This window comes from Orbicella franksi, chromosome 8, assembly GCF_964199315.1.
Source record: "Orbicella franksi chromosome 8, jaOrbFran1.1, whole genome shotgun sequence".
NCBI lineage: Eukaryota > Metazoa > Cnidaria > Anthozoa > Scleractinia > Merulinidae > Orbicella > Orbicella franksi.
This window is the reverse complement of record NC_138152.1, coordinates 6345816-6364889: the sequence shown is the minus strand read 5'-3', so window position 1 is coordinate 6364889 and position 19074 is coordinate 6345816. Positions and strand designations below refer to the sequence as shown.

The 19074-nt window shown below is 39.9% G+C and overlaps 2 protein-coding genes across 2 annotated transcripts; both read right to left on the bottom strand.

The window, feature by feature from the left end:
* Positions 1-1530: 1530 nt before the first annotated feature.
* On the bottom strand, positions 1531-11412 carry LOC145494115 (adhesion G protein-coupled receptor E3-like). Its single transcript, XM_081473583.1, has 13 exons — positions 10327-11412; positions 9872-9931; positions 9009-9223; positions 8208-8324; positions 7720-7810; positions 7599-7651; positions 6856-7150; positions 6627-6730; positions 6086-6188; positions 5219-5364; positions 4632-4752; positions 2555-2596; positions 1531-1798 (listed from the first exon to the last, which is right to left on the bottom strand). The coding sequence occupies exons 1-13, from the start codon at positions 10465-10467 to the stop codon at positions 1619-1621; spliced, it is 1668 nt and encodes a 555-aa protein (XP_081329709.1). The 5' UTR covers positions 10468-11412; the 3' UTR covers positions 1531-1618.
* Positions 11413-11421: 9 nt separating this feature from the next.
* LOC145494114 (uncharacterized) lies at positions 11422-15759 on the bottom strand. Its single transcript, XM_081473581.1, has 3 exons — positions 15717-15759; positions 12646-12675; positions 11422-12223 (listed from the first exon to the last, which is right to left on the bottom strand). The coding sequence occupies exons 1-3, from the start codon at positions 15757-15759 to the stop codon at positions 11535-11537; spliced, it is 762 nt and encodes a 253-aa protein (XP_081329707.1). The 3' UTR covers positions 11422-11534.
* Between the last annotated feature and the right edge of the window lie 3315 nt (positions 15760-19074).

Genomic DNA, 19074 nt, shown 5'->3' with positions numbered 1-19074 from the left:
AGCTAGCGCCAACAATTCTGTCCTTGCGAAAAACACCCCAAGGAGTTGAGTGTTTTGAGCTAAACCGAAGTAAGCCCGGTTCTTTACCAGCCACGAAAAACCACCAGGGTGGCCTCGGAGATTCTGAAGATGAACCTGACGCTAAGATAGTTTCTGTCCTTGACTCTAAAACTGCCCAACAATGAGCTCCACACATACAGCTCGAAATGCCAAGGCTTTCAAAGCAAGGGAATCCTGAGAGAGATCTTGTCGAGAATGATTTTGGCACAACGTCTGTGTCACATGGCGATCAAAGTTTTCCGCAGCATTATTACAATGGCAATGTGCAAGTGCACAATTATTTGGCTCTTCTCCATGACTCGAACTTGAACGCTTTTCAAAATTTCTGACCAAGGTTATATCTCCTTCATTTGATAGGCGTTTCTTGAATTCTACTTGATTGCAATTTCATTCAGCAAATTCTCTTGCTTCGCTCTCAAATTTTTCATTCAAGTAATTTTACAAACGGCGCGCATGTCATGTGATTTCCCACTTGTTGTTGTTTTTGTCACATCGACTTCCGGTCGTTTTGTAAAATTAAAATCCAATAAAATTAAGCTATATCTCCAAGAATACAAACGCACCGAATTTAATAAAACAATTATTCCATTCGCGCTTGTTGGATATGAGATTGGTTATAGCCAACTCATATCCAACGCGCGCTCATGTAATAATTGTTAATTATATTCGACATCGAGCTGAAATCCAGTTGTGAAAATAATTCGCGACATGCACTTGCTAGTGACTGACGTTAAGCAACTGTTGTACAGACTGCATGGGTACATAATTAAACATAGTGGACATTCATATTAAACGGAGTCTTATCCATTTAATTCAAGAAATAAGACAAGCCGTCGCGAGGGCACTATTTGTAGATATTTCAAAAGGATTTAAGCCAAAGGTAAAGGTAAAGGTAAAGGCGACATAGAAGTAGATCAACGGACACAATTAAAAGTTGCTAGCATAAAGCAAAACCTAATGGAGAACATCCGGTCGGAGGTTTTAATACGAGAGAGGCAAGTTCAATTCAATGGAAAATGGTATTACGATATTATTCCACACATGCAGTGTGATTCTGTAAATAATAATAAAAAGCTTGAATGTTAACGTAGCAACCACGGACGCCTGTCTTGCTTTTGGCCCTGTTGAAAACTCATTGATGTTATGAACTAAACACACGAGACGCCATAGTAATTTGTCACAAATTCTTGCTTTTTTAATAACCATCGTACTTTGAGTACTTTACAAGATTACGTCATGCATGACAGACTAAGATGCATACATGATGGTAGACATTACTTGCAGTGTAGCTAACAACGACAAATCCTCAGAAACCGTAACAAATTATTTGTCTTAGAGGTGATAGTAAATCTATAGTTGCCAGCCACGTAATTATTTAATCAGTTAATCAATGCCTCGTAGCTTCAACTGAAGGTGACAACCCTCTGAAATATCTTTAAAGCAACAGAAATTACCTCTGTACTCTTGAACTCGCTAAATGATTGATAAATCTGATTCTTAAAATGACTTTAGGCTACTAGAGAAGCAGGTAACGTACAAATAAAGTTTTAATCTATCGCTACTTCAGTTCAAATATACTGTCGGGATAGAGCTTGCTGTTGTTGTCGCATGGCTTCACCTCAATTTTTCTCACAACGCCGACATCGCATTGATTAACCCGTGACTTTTCCTTGGCAGGTTTTCCATTGTTTGCAGCTGGAAAAATCGCATTCATCTTTCTTTTGAACCGCTCTCTAATCTGAAGATAAAGTACAATAGAAGATTTAAGAGAACAGAAGAAGAAGGAGAAGGAGAAGAAGAAGAAGAAGAAGAAGAAGAAGAAGAAGAAGAAGAAGAGTTAAAATATGAAACGGCAAGTCTGATCTGCGACTGATGAGTGGAATATTTGTTCCAAATTAAAACATAGCTGAACCACTTTGCCACTCGCCCACCCGTCCCCTCTCAAATAAAACAAACACAGGGCAACTCACAGGCCATCTCCGAAATTCTGACCGATCAAATTACAGATGGCAACGTGAGTGAAAATGTTTGATAATTTTCATATGACGCCATCAGATTCTAAAAAAAAAAATTCCCCCACCCCAAGTTTTTAGATTACTTGCCTATACAACATCCGAAATGTAGATTTTCTCACAAGTTATGGCTTTCTTATTTCTTAAAAAATTCAGTTCATTACACCACACAGCATCAAGAAGACCGCGAGAAGGCTGTCACATGCGTTGAAAAGAATGTTTAATGCTTCAGTAAGATGAAGTGATCTCCATATTTGTACTATCGATTCGAGGGACACAAATATGGAGTATTCATACTAAGCTCTATAAATTTGAGTGACATTTTGTGACGGATAATTTGATGATAAAATATCTCAAAGACTTGAGACTCAGATCGGAGAAGTTAATTACGTATTAATCTTCTCTTACATTTCAAAACGTTTTCGTGGCGCGATAATGAAAACCAGCAATTGATTCACCAATTGTTATTAGGCTGCTCTTACCTGATTGCTTCTCACACAGTGTAGGAGAAAAATCAAGAATCCCTGTAAAAACGAATTATAGAAAACAATTGAAACGTGCCTTGCTATGTAAAACATAAATATTAATATAAAGGTATAAGGTATTTTTTTCAGTTTGGACGGGGTTTTAAATTGGTCTCACGTTGCTTGCCTTTTTCCATCTACGCTATCTTAATAGAAAATAGTTTTAAAGTGCACCTAATCCCAAATTTTTTTTTCGCTAAAACGAATCTAGACTTTATTTGAAGCATTTGGGCGAAGACATTTTTGAATTTGGCTGAATCCTCGATTTTCTATGTCCTTTCAAAGTCGCGCTTGAAGTGTTTCACGACCGCGTTTTAGGGAGTCTGGGGTGGCGGTACCTGATGACGTCTACCCAGGAACCAAACACAATAGCGCCTCAGTCAACTCTCTGTATTTCCTCGAGAAAATGGAACGCAAAACTAATCGTTCCGATGTATTTTGGGACTAAAACGTCCAAGTTTTGTCTCAGAATCATTTCTTTTTCGTCACTGGAGTCAGAGTTAAGTTTCGATTCGGAAGGCTCCGAAATAAACTTCGATCGAGCACGTTCGACAACTGTGAACTCACTGCTTAGAGCTTTGAGAGCAATTTACAATATTTCAAGCGACGAAGGGGAAGACATCTTTGCGGACGAGGTGCTTGTATATCAGGAATGGAAAGCTAGATACGGAGTGGAGGAGCAGGCAAACGAAAAGCAGGAAAGAAAACTCAAGGACTGCTTTGGATGGTAATTTCGTCATCTAAACATAAGATTCCCACGCGTGTTTATAGCCCGTCTACATTTGTCCTTGGCGAGAATGTATTTTGTCAAGGTGTGATTGTTCTGTTAAATCCAGTTTGTGTTTTACTTTCAGTTAAATGCTTCATATTTATAAGAGCGACGTACGTGTTGCAGTTTTCGAGACTTGATGACCTCCAAAACATTGGCTTCGATCGATTGAAAATCGTATTGTTTGGACCTGTATTTTTGAAGCTGCGAGAAGCAAGGCGGAAGGAAACATTTCATACAATTACCGATTTCACACGTTTTAAGTCTTAACTCCAAATAACCAGTGTAAAGTGTTCTCAAAGTTTGCAGTGAAATTCGTCGGATAAGCGAAAAGGATGTGTTCCCTAAGCGGTCCGCAGATAATGTTACGCGTTCATATTTTCGACGCTCTTGCACAGAATCTCTGTCGCACTGCTGATTTCCAAACCTTCGAAAAACTCTGTGAGTCTAACAATTTTGCTATCGTGTGATTCTAAAGGATTAATCTTCGACTTTCATCTAAATCGAAAGAGAAATAAGTGTTGGTTAGCGGCGTACAGTTGCGATCTATTTACATATCAGTATAACGCTTCTTGATCATGATCGGATCACACAACTTTGCCGGTTATGTTATAAATACTGCGGGATTGGAAGATATAGGTTGTCGGTAGTATTTCTACAAATCGCTGGTTAGCTTTAAGCAGAAAATTTATGAAAGTAGCGTTCGAAAGTCTGCGGAACAAATTCCAGTGAGAGTTCTTCAATGGTTCTCACAGATTCAGTTCGCTTGTTTCGGTTCGACAAAATCAACCATCGTTTACGTCTTTATTGCACCATTAGCGGATCATCGTCAGTAAATTGTACAGTATATCTTTCTTTAAATCTGGAATATTGCTGCAACAGCCGATAGTACCTCTGGAAGGCGTTTCTGCGCGCTTTTCGAATGTGTATTGCACCATCCTGAAGGAAATGAGAGGACGTGGGATATCCAACCTTCCTGGGTAGACGTCACAAGAGCCGCTGGACCCATTCTCTTCAAACTCGGTCGTGAAACAAAATGGCGGTGTTTTGGAGCTATTTTCGAGATTTCGTCGGGGCACAGAAAATCGAGGATTTAACGGAATCCAAAAATTTTTTCGCAGAACTATTTCAAATAACAAGTAGATTCGTTTTAGCGAAAAAAAATTTTGGGGGTTAGGTGCACTTTAAAGTGTGATCAAATTCTCTGACGTTTACGATAATTTATGTCTGAAACAATATAAGAATTTGTCAAAATAAAATAAAAACCTGAATGGAGTTGAGAATTGTAAAAATATAGACAAAAGCTGTGTGCAGTGGAGCCAGAAGACCAAACAACCACGTGATCCCCAGTAGGGGAATAAACACCACGCATGCTTTGATACTAAGCCTGCAAGATAATAAACAACAGTATTGGGAAAAGGTCAATAAAAGGCAATATTACACATGGCTTGCGTGAAGAGCGTGACTCAAGGTATATCTACATCTCGTCGGCACGGTTTCACTGAGACAAACTCTACATGTTTTTATTCTTTGGCCACCAGATAAAATCTGGGGCGAGTAGTCATCTCGCAGTTTGTTGTGGAACCGCCATTTAAATAGACAATATGGCTTCTCGTCTTGCCTTCCAATTATGGTCCACACGTGACTGCGTGATGAGTTTGGCTCCAGATTTTTCTTCCCGTTGTCAAATTAGCCACCTTTTCCTGCAGCAATGCTCAGCGAAATGGCGACCATGAGAGCAGGGAAACCTGCAGTGAAACAGGGAGATGTCTTTAGAATATACAGCGAGAACTAATTACAGCTGGTGTTCCCAACAATAATGGCAAATGAAAATCGTACACAACGTACCCCATCACAATACATGATAGATGGTCATCTTGTTGTTGATGTTGTAAACTTTGACAACATACAAGTAAAGGTAGATTCCCTCGACGAGCATCCAACAGAAAGCTGCCATCAGGAAATACTGAATAAGGGCCGCTACTGCGACACAGACAGCCTGTAAAGCAGAAAATGCATTTGTAATTAAGTTCTCACTTCCCCAGAAAAGTTTTCCTTCTCCCCCCATTTAAGCTACACGGCCGTCTTCTCATACATGTAGATCGCAGTCGGGTTTTCCATGTTTTGTAGGGAACTCTGAGGTGTCTTTCATGATTTTTCTCTGAGCATCAGTCGCAATATATTTCGCATTAGTGGAATCTAAAAGAATGTTTAACGGGATTCATAAAAAAATATGAAATATATAACAGCAAAGCTTATTTCCTGTCAGTTGTGGATGTACTATTTAAACGAGCTACGTAATGGTTTGCGCGTCTTGAAAAGTTTGGCCTAAATTTTTTAAGTTCTTTGTTTGTAATTCGTGTAAATCTACTCTACCCTTAAACAACCTTGTTCCTTTATGGTTTGTTGTGGTCTCATTGGTGGTTTTCTATCTAAGTAAACTACTATTTTCAGGTTTCCTCCAGTCTATATAAAGGTAATTTTGCACGGGGTCAAAATAACTCAAAATGCCGTGACTGAGCTCCTTTGACCATTTTGACTGTGCGAGATAGGGTTAAAATTAAGGTGAGGCGCAACAAGGAACCTAGTAGAGCTTCACGAGTGTGGCTCATTTATGGAACACTTGCACGGGATTCCCTGCAGTCCTGTGATTACGTTACAACGGAAGGTGATGATTACTTAATGTGGAGGTTCTCACTGAACCTCGAGAGGTCTCTTACCTCGTTATCTGTGGCATCAATACCGGCAAAGAAGATTATTTGTCCAGACCCGAGAGACCCAGCAAGACTCATTCTTATTTGAGATAGAGGCTGATGAACATCGCTGTCCAAAGTAATGGTCATGCAACAAAATATAAGGACTGATTATAACAAAACAAAAACACTACCAAAGACACACTCGATACCTTAACTATGGAACTCTTGTGTGGCGAGTCTATAATAATCTATGCCTGAAAACTTACAGAAAGGGGAGGAGGGATGGCGCAGTGGTGAGAGCGCTCGCCTCCCACCAATGTGGCCCGGGTTTGATTCCGGTCTGATGCCATGTGAGGGTTGAGTTTGTTGTTGGTTCTCGCCTTACTCCGAGGGTTTTTCTCAGAATACTCCGTTTTTCCTCCCTTCTCAAAACCCAACATTCCGAATTCCAATTCGACCAGGATAGAGCGCTCGCATGAAAACCAGCTAAGGCTGATGTGGCTTCCTCTCTAATCATTATAATAATTTATTTTGCTGATTTTATTAAAAGACTAAGCTTACTTACGTGAGTAGAAGATAAGTAATAACGGTGAGAATTATTCCAGTGATAGAGAGAGTTAATCCCACGTATGTGAGAATCTCCAATACCTTATCGTCTGTTTTTGTTACCTGTTTCACAAATTGGCGGCAGAAAAAAAATACAGTGTAAGCGTTAATAATTTGACATCACCATGATCACACATAGACAAATAACATAATTGTGAAAACGTCCAAGTGATTTCTATAAATATTACCTTAAAGTCATCCCCATAGTCGAATAAAACAGCGAAGTGAGTCATATGATTGCAGCTGCATTCTGTTTGTCCTGAGCTGCTCTTCGATCTCACAACATGACATCCTTTCCCTGACCACCCGTCTGAACTGAAACGGAATAATTTTCTTCTTTGAAACAGAGGCCATGTATAGAACAGCTTTTTAACTGCTCTGTCCCTGATTAGGTCAGAGAATAAAGTCAATCGACTGTAAATTGGCTGCTGAGCCCGCGTTGATATGCCTCCTTCTGACGCAATTACTTCAGAGTAGAAACTCCTCAAGGATACCAAAACGAAAAGCAGCATTTAGTAATTGTCTATAAAGTACAGTAGAATCAGTAATAGTCCACTCTTTCTACGGGTTCACCGGCGCAATAAACTACGCGGGATGTTGCCGGCTAACGCTTAGCCTAACGGCTGGTGATTTACAAACTTTTCGGTAAAGGCACAGAGAGAGTGGTCTATTGCTTTTATGGAATAACTATGGAAAACGTTTGTCAAAGAGAGGAAAATCAAATTTTATTGTATTTGATCAAGTTTCTTATTCTCGTCAAAATTCATGAGATGATGTGGCAAACCTATCACACCGACTAAAAGAATGAAAGCACTGTACAATAAGTAAAAAGCACGGTACAATAAAATATAGGTCTGGCAACTGTATTGCCCAAACAGAGCGCGTGTAGTATTTCAGTTATTTTATAACATAAATAGAGTTGGAAGCTTACTTGTTTTTGCTCACGCTCCTCCAAAAAGCACATTGTCTCTTTCCATTGAAGGCCTGAAAACAGATTTATTGATGTTTAAACCGAATAAAAACAGACAAACCAAATTTGACCTTTTTGTTACCTTAAGGTTTCTGAAATTTAGAATGACGTTTTGCTTCAACTGTTGCGGCTTGGGATACATTGTAGCGGCCATTATCACTGTGTTGATTCGCCTAAATAGAATGTGGATAAACGAATAAGCTTAGTTGCTGCTAGGTCTTGGTACTGCTGAAAAGCCGAAACTCGCGCCGTTCCTACTAAACCTATTCAGTTGTCTTGCCTAAGAACACAACGCTATGTCCCCAGCCCGGACCGCTCGACTCGGAGACGAGCGCACTAACCATGTGCCCTGCACCGCGCCTCCCACACACTTTGAAATAAAGAGTCAATAAACCTTGGGGCCGTTTAATTGGGAAAGTAAGTAAATACCCTGGAAATGCAAAATTCATTTTCCCCATCATACAAATCCCAGCTGCGACGTGCATTATCAGACAAAAGGACCTGCATTGAACAGCGAACGCAATAACAAAAATTATTTTGCAATGTCGAATCCAGGTTTCGTTAACTTACCTGATGTTTTCACTTTCATCTTTGTTGGGGTGATTTGTTATAAGTAGTTCATGGAGATCCTTGTATAAGATACCAACTAGCAACGACCGTAGATTGAACTCAGATTGGATTAGATTCCTAGACTATAGTTATGACTTGTCATGACTCAGTATATGAATGGTATTTATAGGTTCAATTATCTAGCACTTGATCAGAGTAGGAGCAAGCCATATGGCTAATAATATGTCAATATGGTACAATATGTCATAGTGAGAACAAAAGTCGATTGTGGTTTATCAATCAAAACATAGTCTGTATTTTAGAATGGGAGAACATGATTAGATACATTTAAAAATTACTGTAATTTTGAAACACACATTTTGTTTACACAAACCATTGTTGTTGAAATTTAGTGACGGAACTTTGATGGTGTTTTGTCTTCTTTTTTTCTGGAGCTGAAAATCGCTTGCGTTTTGGTGGAAAACTCGATGAATACGCAGAACTGTGGAACGAGAAGAAAAGAAAATGGAAATTCCATCCAGTAAGTGGTTGTACAACTTGCTATAATACAGCGGAGAATTTCTACCGGGCGTTATGTTATCGAACGAGAATAATACGCACTACTTATATATGTTAGTTTGACTGCGTAACACTTCCGACAGTGAAGTTGTAGCAACCCTAGTATACGACATAATAACACTTAAATGGAGGAGTAACCTGAGAGAATTTTAAAATTAAGTTTTTAAAAAAATGTATGGCTTTCATGGAACATTTTGTTGCACGACTCAAACACGCTGCAAAAGCAGGCTATATAGTTTCTACTCACAAAGCTTGCTGTTAGTATTATTTATGTCAGGCTTTGATGTACTGAGGTGGTAAAAGCCATAGCGTTTGACAAATTCCTCAAAGGCAACTGCCGCATGAAAGATAAGTTCCCTTCGTAGTCCGTTTCCTGCTGTTGCAGCCAGTTGCTCTTCATGGTTGCCAATTATATTTTTGTATTGCTTGGTGAAGTTTTCGAACAAGCTGCTGGCCTTCTGCAAATACACAAGCACATTATGGCATTCTTTTTAATTGGTTCATATTGTCAGAGAGCTACGTACAGTTAATAAGGGTATCTGGACTGAGTGAAATCCAATTCGGTCTGTAATCATGGGAGTGACTAACATCGGACTACCGCTGAAGACCGTGTAGCAGTGAGAATTACCATAGCAACAGCAATCACAGTGAGTAATCACAGTGTGATTACAGAGATTACCCAGTGAGATAACAGACATAACTGGGCGGCATGAAGCCTTGTTATCAGTTTATCAAAACTGACAAGATTTGATGAGCACAGTCATCAGCTACACCTCATGATTATACGTCATACCTCAAAATGCAGTTGAGTGTGTTTTGGCCAAAATGTACATGGGCAAGAATTGTAAGTACATCTGTCCAAGGAGTGCGTGCAAAATGGCGCATAATGTTAAATTACAAGCATAACGTACACTGGCAAATGACACTGTCCAGTTAAAGCATGACGTACACTGCCATATTTGGGCTAAAATAGGGCTTGTTAATAACCAATCAGATTTGTGAATTTTGTTAGAGTTTTCATTAATAATATTGAATAATTATTACATAGAGGTTCGTCTTTTTTCAGGGAGTTTGATTAATATTAAGGTAGTAAACAAAGCGGGTACCTGTAAGGAAGTATCTTGTCTGAAATCAGTTTTGTTCAATTTGGAAATGAATTGCCTTGTCTAGGATAAAGAAAGTAAAAGTTATCTTCATGATGTGTCAAAATTGATTATATTTACAAACAAGGTAGAAGGTATATAGATATCATCGGCCTTCAAACGGCTAATTACATGCAAAGACGAAACTTTGAGTAATATATTTTCTTACATCTTACATCTTACATCTTACATCTTACATCTTACATCTTACATCTTACATCTTACATCTTACATCTTACATCTTACATCTTACATCTTACATCTTACAGTAGCTCTAAAGGTAATTTTTCATAGTTAATTTTAAAACCTAGCTGATGTACTGCACACTATGCATAATTAAATAGCGTCTTCACACTTTGGAGAAGTTGACTAACAGCAGACAAAGAGCCAATTTCTACTAACAGCCTCACAATGCTTACTAGTTCTTCTGGTGATATTATGGGCGATGTTGTTGGTAACAGTGGTAACGGTGATGTTGTCTTTTTCAATAATGATGTCGCTGTGAGCGTTGTTAATGGATTCGACACAGATAGTGATGATGATGACGATAACGACAACATCAATGATGCTGATGCAAATGATAATGACGGTAGGGATGAGGATTGCTTCAAGGGTAAAGATGCTGTGGCCACCGATGTTGCAGCTGCCGAAGAGAACCGTGCTGATGCAAATGGAGATGATGCTACAGGTGGCGACAATGACGTTGACGCTGCCGCTACTGGTGTCGTCTCTAATGATAAACAAGGCAACGATGTCGCCGTTGCGGTTTCTGTACGTGAATGTAAAATTCCATTACCAAAATAAAACAGAACTAGATATAAACAATGCAGGTCAGCTCATTTCGAAACTACCCGATTACTACTAGAGATTGAGACCATCGAAATGATATGGAAACGAGAGTTTGACGTGCCATGTGGGACGTGTAACATGTATGATCTGACAATGATTTCCTCTTGCAATCCAATCAGAAATCCTGAGCAACGTTAAAATTACCGGTGCTGGTTAAAATATTTTCAACTTCAAAAGTATTCAAGCAATAAAACTCAAATTTTTTGACCCTCGTGAAACTAATTAGAATCAGTTGATACACAGGTTTAAATCCAGTGTGTCCATGTACAATTTCATTCAGTTAGAAATACGGTTTCCCTTCTAGCAATAGAGCAGACGACGGGGCTGGGGGTGGGGGCGGTGGTTCTAAGAATTTCAGACAGTTATGCAAACTCGGCGAGTCGAAGTCGAGGGTTAGCATAACTCGAGATTTCTCTAAAACCCCAAGTGTTAAGAACGGTTTATGTAAACATGGAAAACGCACTAAGAAGCTAAAATATCACAGCCGTGTTTACATACTCTCACAGGTGTACACACACCTATCGACCAATGAGAGCACGCGTGGTATCTCAGTTATTTTTGTAAATAGCAACCAATTAATTTTTTTCCATGTATTGCTGTTGCTTTTATATACCAGAAGAATAAATATTGAAAGACTTGAATAGCTTCCACACAGTATTACCGTTAAATATTTTTTTCTTGAATATGGTCATGCCAACAAAACTATTGGTCACTTTGGCTTTTAAAATCAATAGGTAGAATAAGTTTGAGTTTCAATTGAATGTGGTAATTAAGTTCGTTAACATACACTAACTTTACAACTTATATTCTTACCTCTACCTGAAAGGTATTTCACGGCCTCGATCTGTTGTTCAGTCAAAGAGAAGTTATAAACCTGCATGGCGGTAATTCGCCCCTTAAATTTGACGGTCTTTTGCCACCTTTTGAGGAATATGGCGCCCATTCTGACGGCCCTATATCCAGTAGCACGAGGCCTGCCATTGGCAAATTTCCTTTGCGTGACTGTTGTTCCATTTACCCACAGACTTACTTCATTCTTCTTATGATCGTACGACGCTCCAACATAATGCCAATGATTTGACTCCAGTCTCGCTGATTGTATGTCTGGCGAGAAGATTCCTTTGAAATACGAGGCCAGCTTGGCGTTTTTAATAGCCATACCAAACCTCTTTTTGTTATTGTAATAAATGAACAGAGGACCTGGAAAATTTGAGGACTTTGAGATATACACCCAACATAACATTGTAATAGAGTGTCGGGCGTCCAAAGTTCCCACATTGTTGGGAAATTCAATGTAGCTGTCTTCTGTTCCGTGGAACTGATAAGAGCCATTGGCCTTACCATCTGGTCCATCTGCTAGAGACACACTGTTACCAGGGTTACCCGGAGGTTGTCGACCGTCTTTTTCCTTTGTTGTATAATCGCCGTTCAGAGGATAAATAGCTATGGGTTGTGGAACACTGCAGTCTTAAAGATTGAAAAGAAACTGACAAATTATAAACATTTCTGATTGGTTTCAGGATGTTATATTAGTTACGGAAAACGTTATGCTAAGCTATTGGCGACTAAGGCCATGTTAACACTTGGTGCCCGATCACACTGCTTAAGCACAATTCTCGCTGGGCACTAGTGTGAACACACCGCTTTACCAAGTACTTACACCAGAATTCGGAAACATTACCCTGCCTGGGTACAAGGTCTCGACCCTGTACTCGGGAACTAAATGGTACTTGGGTACTTGGAGTACCAATGTCTGAACGCAGCACTAGTTTGTGTCGTTGCCCAGGCACCAGTGCTCCAGCACCAAGTGTGAAAGCAACCCGAGAGAAACAAGAAAGAAAGAAAACAAACAAAGGAACAAACAAGGTCTCAAGCATGTTATGTCTTACCTCCATTTTGGCTCCCTAAACTCTCGATAACTATATGAGATGATAAAAAGGAGACAGAATGAGTAATCTTTTCTTTGCTGAACCACTATTACGAGAAAAATAAAGGAAACAAACAAACCACAACAAATTAAACCCTCCAAACAATTTTTCGTGTATAATATTCCCTGGCATTATGTCAGGTGAATCGTTTGTAGGCGTTTATCCGCTTAGGATATAAAAGAATAAGCTGTTATTCTATTCACCTCGTTCTGTTCGTACCAAATTTGCGTGCCAGACAGCTGTTGTGAAATTATTCTTATTACCTTTTGTCTTCCATTGTTACTTCATGATGTAGCTTCGCAACTGCTTAAGTTTTTGGTTTCTGATCACGGCTAAAGATCGCTATGTGATGGGATTTCCCTTAAGTAAGCTACAGCGAGCCTGAAGTTAGTATGCTCATCATATTTCGTTATATTAACAGCTTGCATCAATTCTGCCGATATTTAGCTGGATTTGAAAAATAAGGATATCAAAACATTCACATATTTCCAGGGCCATAATTAGATATGAAATATTTCTCCCCTTCAGAATACCAGAAAAACAGAAACTTCATTTCTGTTATATTTAACGCACGTATCATCTTACAGGATCTTGAAATAAACAATTGACTTCCAATATTTTACAAATTAGGTGTCTCGGCTGAGCTGTTATCAGGTACAGCCCTGATTTCCATAAAGTATAGATCTTGTAATGCACACAAAAAAGGATATTTAAAAAATCGTTGTGACTAGTTAAGCAGTCGACCCCATTTGGTATATCCGCTCGATGTGAAACGTTTTTGCAGGAACATCTGTTACATCACAATGACACAACCCCAGTCAGGCTCCTACTATACTTCACTCTTATTGCTTGTTAACCCGCCACTAACGACAACGACACCTGTCATATAAAACGCTGATCATGACTTTAAATAGCTTTCTATAGTAATTTATATTATTCACCACGCACTATTTCGTTAATTCAGTTTTTAATTTTTGCTTTTTTTTTTAAGAAGTCTGGCCTCTTAAGCTGGTGGAAAACCGCTTGAGCTTTGTAACTCAAAGTGTTTTGCCATTCGGCGAAAAAAAAAACAAAAAAAAAACCGCGAGTTAGCGAAGCAAATAGAATCCCGCCTGTCATATTACTGGTATAACATGTCCCCCTTATAGCTTCCTTTCATCGAATGTTTATAGCACACAACTCGTAAAGAAATGTTTTCATATCTTAACTACTATACAGAACTAACCACAAAAGTCGATACCGAACTTCTCTCCGTATTATATTTGCATCATATTTGCTCTTTATGTGTTGTAAATAGTCATATCCCTGAACTACTTGCATCTTATTAAAGCTAACTTTGGTATAATTAAATTAATTGAGAAAACATTAATGGTAGATCAAAAACTAATTCGATAAAAAATACAGTGATATAATCATGAAAACCTGAACACGAACTTTAAAGTCTTTAAAGTCATTTTTAAACAAGATTGGCTCAAACAAAATTAATGAGTCGTAAGCCGAATTTAAGCCGAGTGGTAAATTGGCAGTTTCACCGGTTTCTTTCCAGCTTATAGACCTTACGACAACGAAAAAGAAAATGCAAACAAAACTGACGATAAGCAGACAGTGGATGCTGTGGGTTTCATAATGTTAATGGTATTATCAGCAACAAAAGATGAATTTCATACTCACAAACTGACAAGACGAATACAAAGAGCGTTCTGACCGCCATTAGCCTCAAATTATTTTTCGATTCAGGATCACTACTGACCAACTTAATTTAAGGCAAGATCTCCTCTTCGTAGTTGACCAAATTATGTAAGGTATGTTTTCTGAAACCAGCGATTTCTCAAGCCACTCCAGCGATTGGCTTCAGTTTGTCCGCTATGCGAAAGATGGTTGTTTTTAAAGTGCAGCTTTATCATCATTTTAATAACCATAATTGGCCTGACAGATGATTGACATTTTATTCCACCGAGATGACTGGATTTAAAAGTTAATTAGTGAAAAGGAAAAAAGAAAAAGAAAAAGAAAAGAAAAACGTATGGAAGTTAGATGCTTTGCAATTAATGTAAATATCAATTTCTTACAAGTACTAAAGTGGGTTATAATTATAATCATGTGTGATCCCTCATAGGCGAATGAAATTATGAATGAATAAATATTTGAATGAGCGAATGAATAAATGACTGACTTTATTTAAGTGTCGATAACGACCAAAACGACAGTACACAAAATACTTAATGCATCTATGAGGACACTAATATTATTCTTATTCAACTCATATCAGAATTTATCTAACGTCACTTTGTTTATTTATGGTGCGCCAGTCTATATAAACTAACATCAAATAAGACTGTAGTGTCCCGTATGTTCATTATTATGGGATATATTGTAGCTAGCATGTGGTCTCGAGATGTCAAACGATTAAAACACGTTGTTGTTATGAACCAAGTTGTTTAGTGTATTCGGACGAAGACACCACATTTGGCGACGAGGAAAACGGATATTTAACTCGCCAAACGGCTGCTGAAGTGGAAAAGCGTTTAAACGGTGGACAAAACTCGCACAGATGGCCGTTTGCTTGACCGGATTACTTGGATTGCCTGCGTTCGACGCTGTCGGTAAACCAGCTACCCTTGCATAACGATGGCTAACTTGGAAAGACGAATTTGAGCTCTATGTTACTGCCTCTGGAATCAGCGACCCTGCACAAAAAAGAGCGCTACTACTTCACCTCGCTGTACCCAAAGTCCGAGATGTTTTCAATAATTCGATTTCTGCCGAAGCACGACGCGAAGCGAATGATTACGAAAAAAGCTATGGACTGCCTCTCGGAACACTTCAAGCTTTAAAAGAACGCTCCGATGGCCCGACAAACATTTTTAGCGGCTACTCCATTCGCTAGTGAAACCATCAACAATTTTATTACTCGCCTGGAGAAACTAGCAGAACATTGTGACGACGAGGGCGAAAGGGACAATCAGGTGAGAGATCGCGCCATTATTTTCCTGAAGGACGAAAATCTCAAGTCAAAGTGAGCAAACACTGACTCTCAGGAAACTCATTGAAATCGTTAGTCAGTACCATGGCCATAGTTATTCCATGACAACGAAGTGCTTTTTCTTATCTCCGAAAGTTAAGTAAACAGCTTGACCAGTGATCCAAAAGAAGGGGGAAAATGTTGGTGATGCGATAAAGTAGGTCACTTCGCGAAAGATTGCCGTCGCTCACGTGACCACAAGTGCGGAAAGTGTGGCCACATGGGTCATTTTGAAGTGTGTTGTCACTCCAAGCAGAATAAAGGACGAGAGTCTAGCCGCAGTTCAAGTCGTGGCCGTAGACGCTCGCGAACAAAACCCAGTCGTGGACAAAGAGGTGGAAATTCAAAGGAACAAATTGATGTACACAACGTGACTGGAAACACGAGTGCCGAGAACCGTGTAAGCAGTGATGATTTTTACCTGTTCAACGCCGGGAGCACTAATGGACAGAACACAGGGGAACTCATGATTGACGATAAGCTTGTAAACGTTGTAATAGACTCTGGTGCTGGTTGTAATTTAATGTCAGAGGAGGCGGGGGGGGGGGGGGGGGCAATGCTAGATTGTTGGAGTGTAATAAGAGAGTTTATGCTTATGTTTCTGTAGAGCCACTCCAGCTTAAGAAAAAGTATAGTTTTAATGTGCAGGTACCACAGATCCACAAATCCCTGTATACTGTGGTTTACGTAATGTGCGGTAAGGCAGCGACACCACTAGGCCGCGAAGTCTCCGAGTTGCTGGGCGTGTTAAGGGTCGGCGTGTCCAATAAAGGTTAAATGAACCAGAATTTGACATTTTTTCATTTGAGTTCAATGTGTTCATTAAGTATAAAATAAACATATTTTAAAGTTTCAAACGAATTGGACGAAGCGTTGCGGAGATATTGGAATGTTAAAATCACTGTTTTGTATCTTTCATAATCGTAGAGCGATCGGGAAAATTGTCGGAAAATTGTCGGAAAGAAAAATTGTGACGTCACTGTTGATGAACTCAAGAAATGCGGGAAATTTGAAACTGTTTTGATTTCAAGTTCACCGTGAACTTCGGGGGGAAAACCACTCAAAATCAAAATTTAGCACTTTCAAGTTCCTCCAGGACCCAAATTAAAACTTAAATAAGGTTAAATAAGGTTTGTATTTAGATCCAAAACCTTCCTAAGAAAAGACTCACTGACGCAAAAACGCAGCAATGTTCAAGAAGACAATGACGTCACAAAGCAGAGTCTCACTTCCATTTCTCCATTGAAGTGCGCCGTTATTTTGGAAACGTTTTCGTGAAGCCATCGGCTTTCTTCGTTCCTTTAGCTTTTTTACTCCTTTTCACGGCTTAGAAAGAAAAATTTCCGCGTAAGTTTCCTTTTACATGTTTTTTTTTTAACATTTCGTCGCTCTAAAATGGCTGAATAAAAGATTCTAAATTTTGTTCATTTGGCCTTTAACAGCTGTGACGTTAAATCTGATGACATGGAAAACCTTGTAAACCAAATTGACAGAAAAGCCCTACTTAAGACCAAATTCCCAAAAGTATTTCAAGGGCAAGCTCAAAGGGTATCAGCTAAAACTCCACATTGATGAGAATCTTCAACCAGGCTCTCAGCCAGTGGGCGGAATTTCCCTTAGTAGAAGAGCTAAAGTCACTGAGAAGTTAGAAGAATTGCTTAAACTTGGTGTCATTGAAAAGTGAAGAGACCAACCAACTGGGTGAATCCCTTAGTTGTACGTAGTTGAGAAATGGGGACATCAGAATATGTCTTGACATGAGGCAAGCAAATCAGGCCACTGTGCGGGAGAAACACCCAGTTCCAACAGTTGAAGAGACACTTCAAGAGGTCTCCTATGCCAAAGTTTCTCCAAGCTGGATCTAAATATGGCTTTCCATAAAATTGAGTTACATCCAGACTCTAGGGACATTACAACATTTGCTGCGCCTGATGGTTTATACAGGCACAAGCCTTACACTTTGGCGTGAACATGGCCACGGAAAAATTCCAATAAATCGTGTGCACGTGGCAAGTAATTAAAGGCTGCCCAGGTGCATATAACCTCCATGATGACCTGCGAGTCGTTGGGGCAGAGGACGAAGAATACGCGATGAGAACTTAGACAGGGTCATGCGCAATCTGCTGGAGGAATCTGGCCTCACTCTGAACTATGATAAGTGTGACATTGGTGTTAGTAGCATGGTTTACATGGGTGATGTACTCTCTCGTGAAGGACTGAAAGTCTCTTGTGAGCGAGTGAAAGCTATCGTTGAAGCACCAACGCCCCCGAACCAGTCTGACGTTAGAAGTTTCCTCGGATCAGTTCAATTTTGTGCGAAGTTCATCGCAAACTTTGCAACCATATCAAGTCCATTGTGGGACCTAACCAGCAAATAATTATGTTAAGTGGCAGTGGGGTGCAGAAGACAGCAAAGCCTTTCAAGAAATCAAAGGCCTGCTAACCAGAGCACCAGTGATGGCCTACCACAGACAGGGTGCCACAACACGGCTCGCAATCGATGCCTCTCCTGTTGGAGTTGGAGCAACCCCAAGTGGAGCAAAAACAAGAAGACGGGACCTACAGGCCAATATATCACGCTAGCCGGAAGCTTCCCAAAGTTGAAGGTACTACCAATTTGAAAGAGAAGCTCTAGCTGTCAGATGGGCTTGCGAGAAGTTTTACCTGTACCTATACGGAATTAAATTCGAGATCCGTAATGACCACAAGCCGCTAGTCACAGTACTCAGTGCAAAGTCCAAAACTGTATCTACCCGGATAGAAAGGTGGCTCCTGTACTTGCAGCAATTCCAATACACCTTGACACACATATCAGGCAAAGATAATGCAGCAGACATCCTCAGCCGCCCGCCCGTTGGCTCAACTCAAGATAACGACACCCGAGAAACTGAAGATTTTGCATACAGCATGGCATGTGCAGCCGTGCCAGCCGCTTTACTGCCGAAGCAAGTTGAGACTGCCACAGCAAATGATCCAACTTTATAGACAGTGCGCAAAGCTGTGACGACCAGTGACTGAACCCAGTTGTCATGCACCATCTACAAAGCGCTTAAAGAAGAACTGTGGGTAGTAGGACAAGTAGTGATGAGAGGAACTGGTATTGTGATGCCTCAGAGCCTTTGGAAACAAACCATCATGTTGGCACACGAAGGCCATCAGGGCATGGTCCGTCCTAAAGCCAGGTTGCGAGAGAAAGTGTCTTGGCCGCAAATGGAAAAGCAAGTGGAGGATGCCATACGTTCGTGCCATCCCTGTCAGCATGTAGGACCAAGAGAAAAATGAGAACCTGTGAGGTCAAGCAGTCCGCTTGATGGGCCCTGGCGGGAGATTTCAGTTGATCTTCTTGAGATCTCATATGGTGAACACCT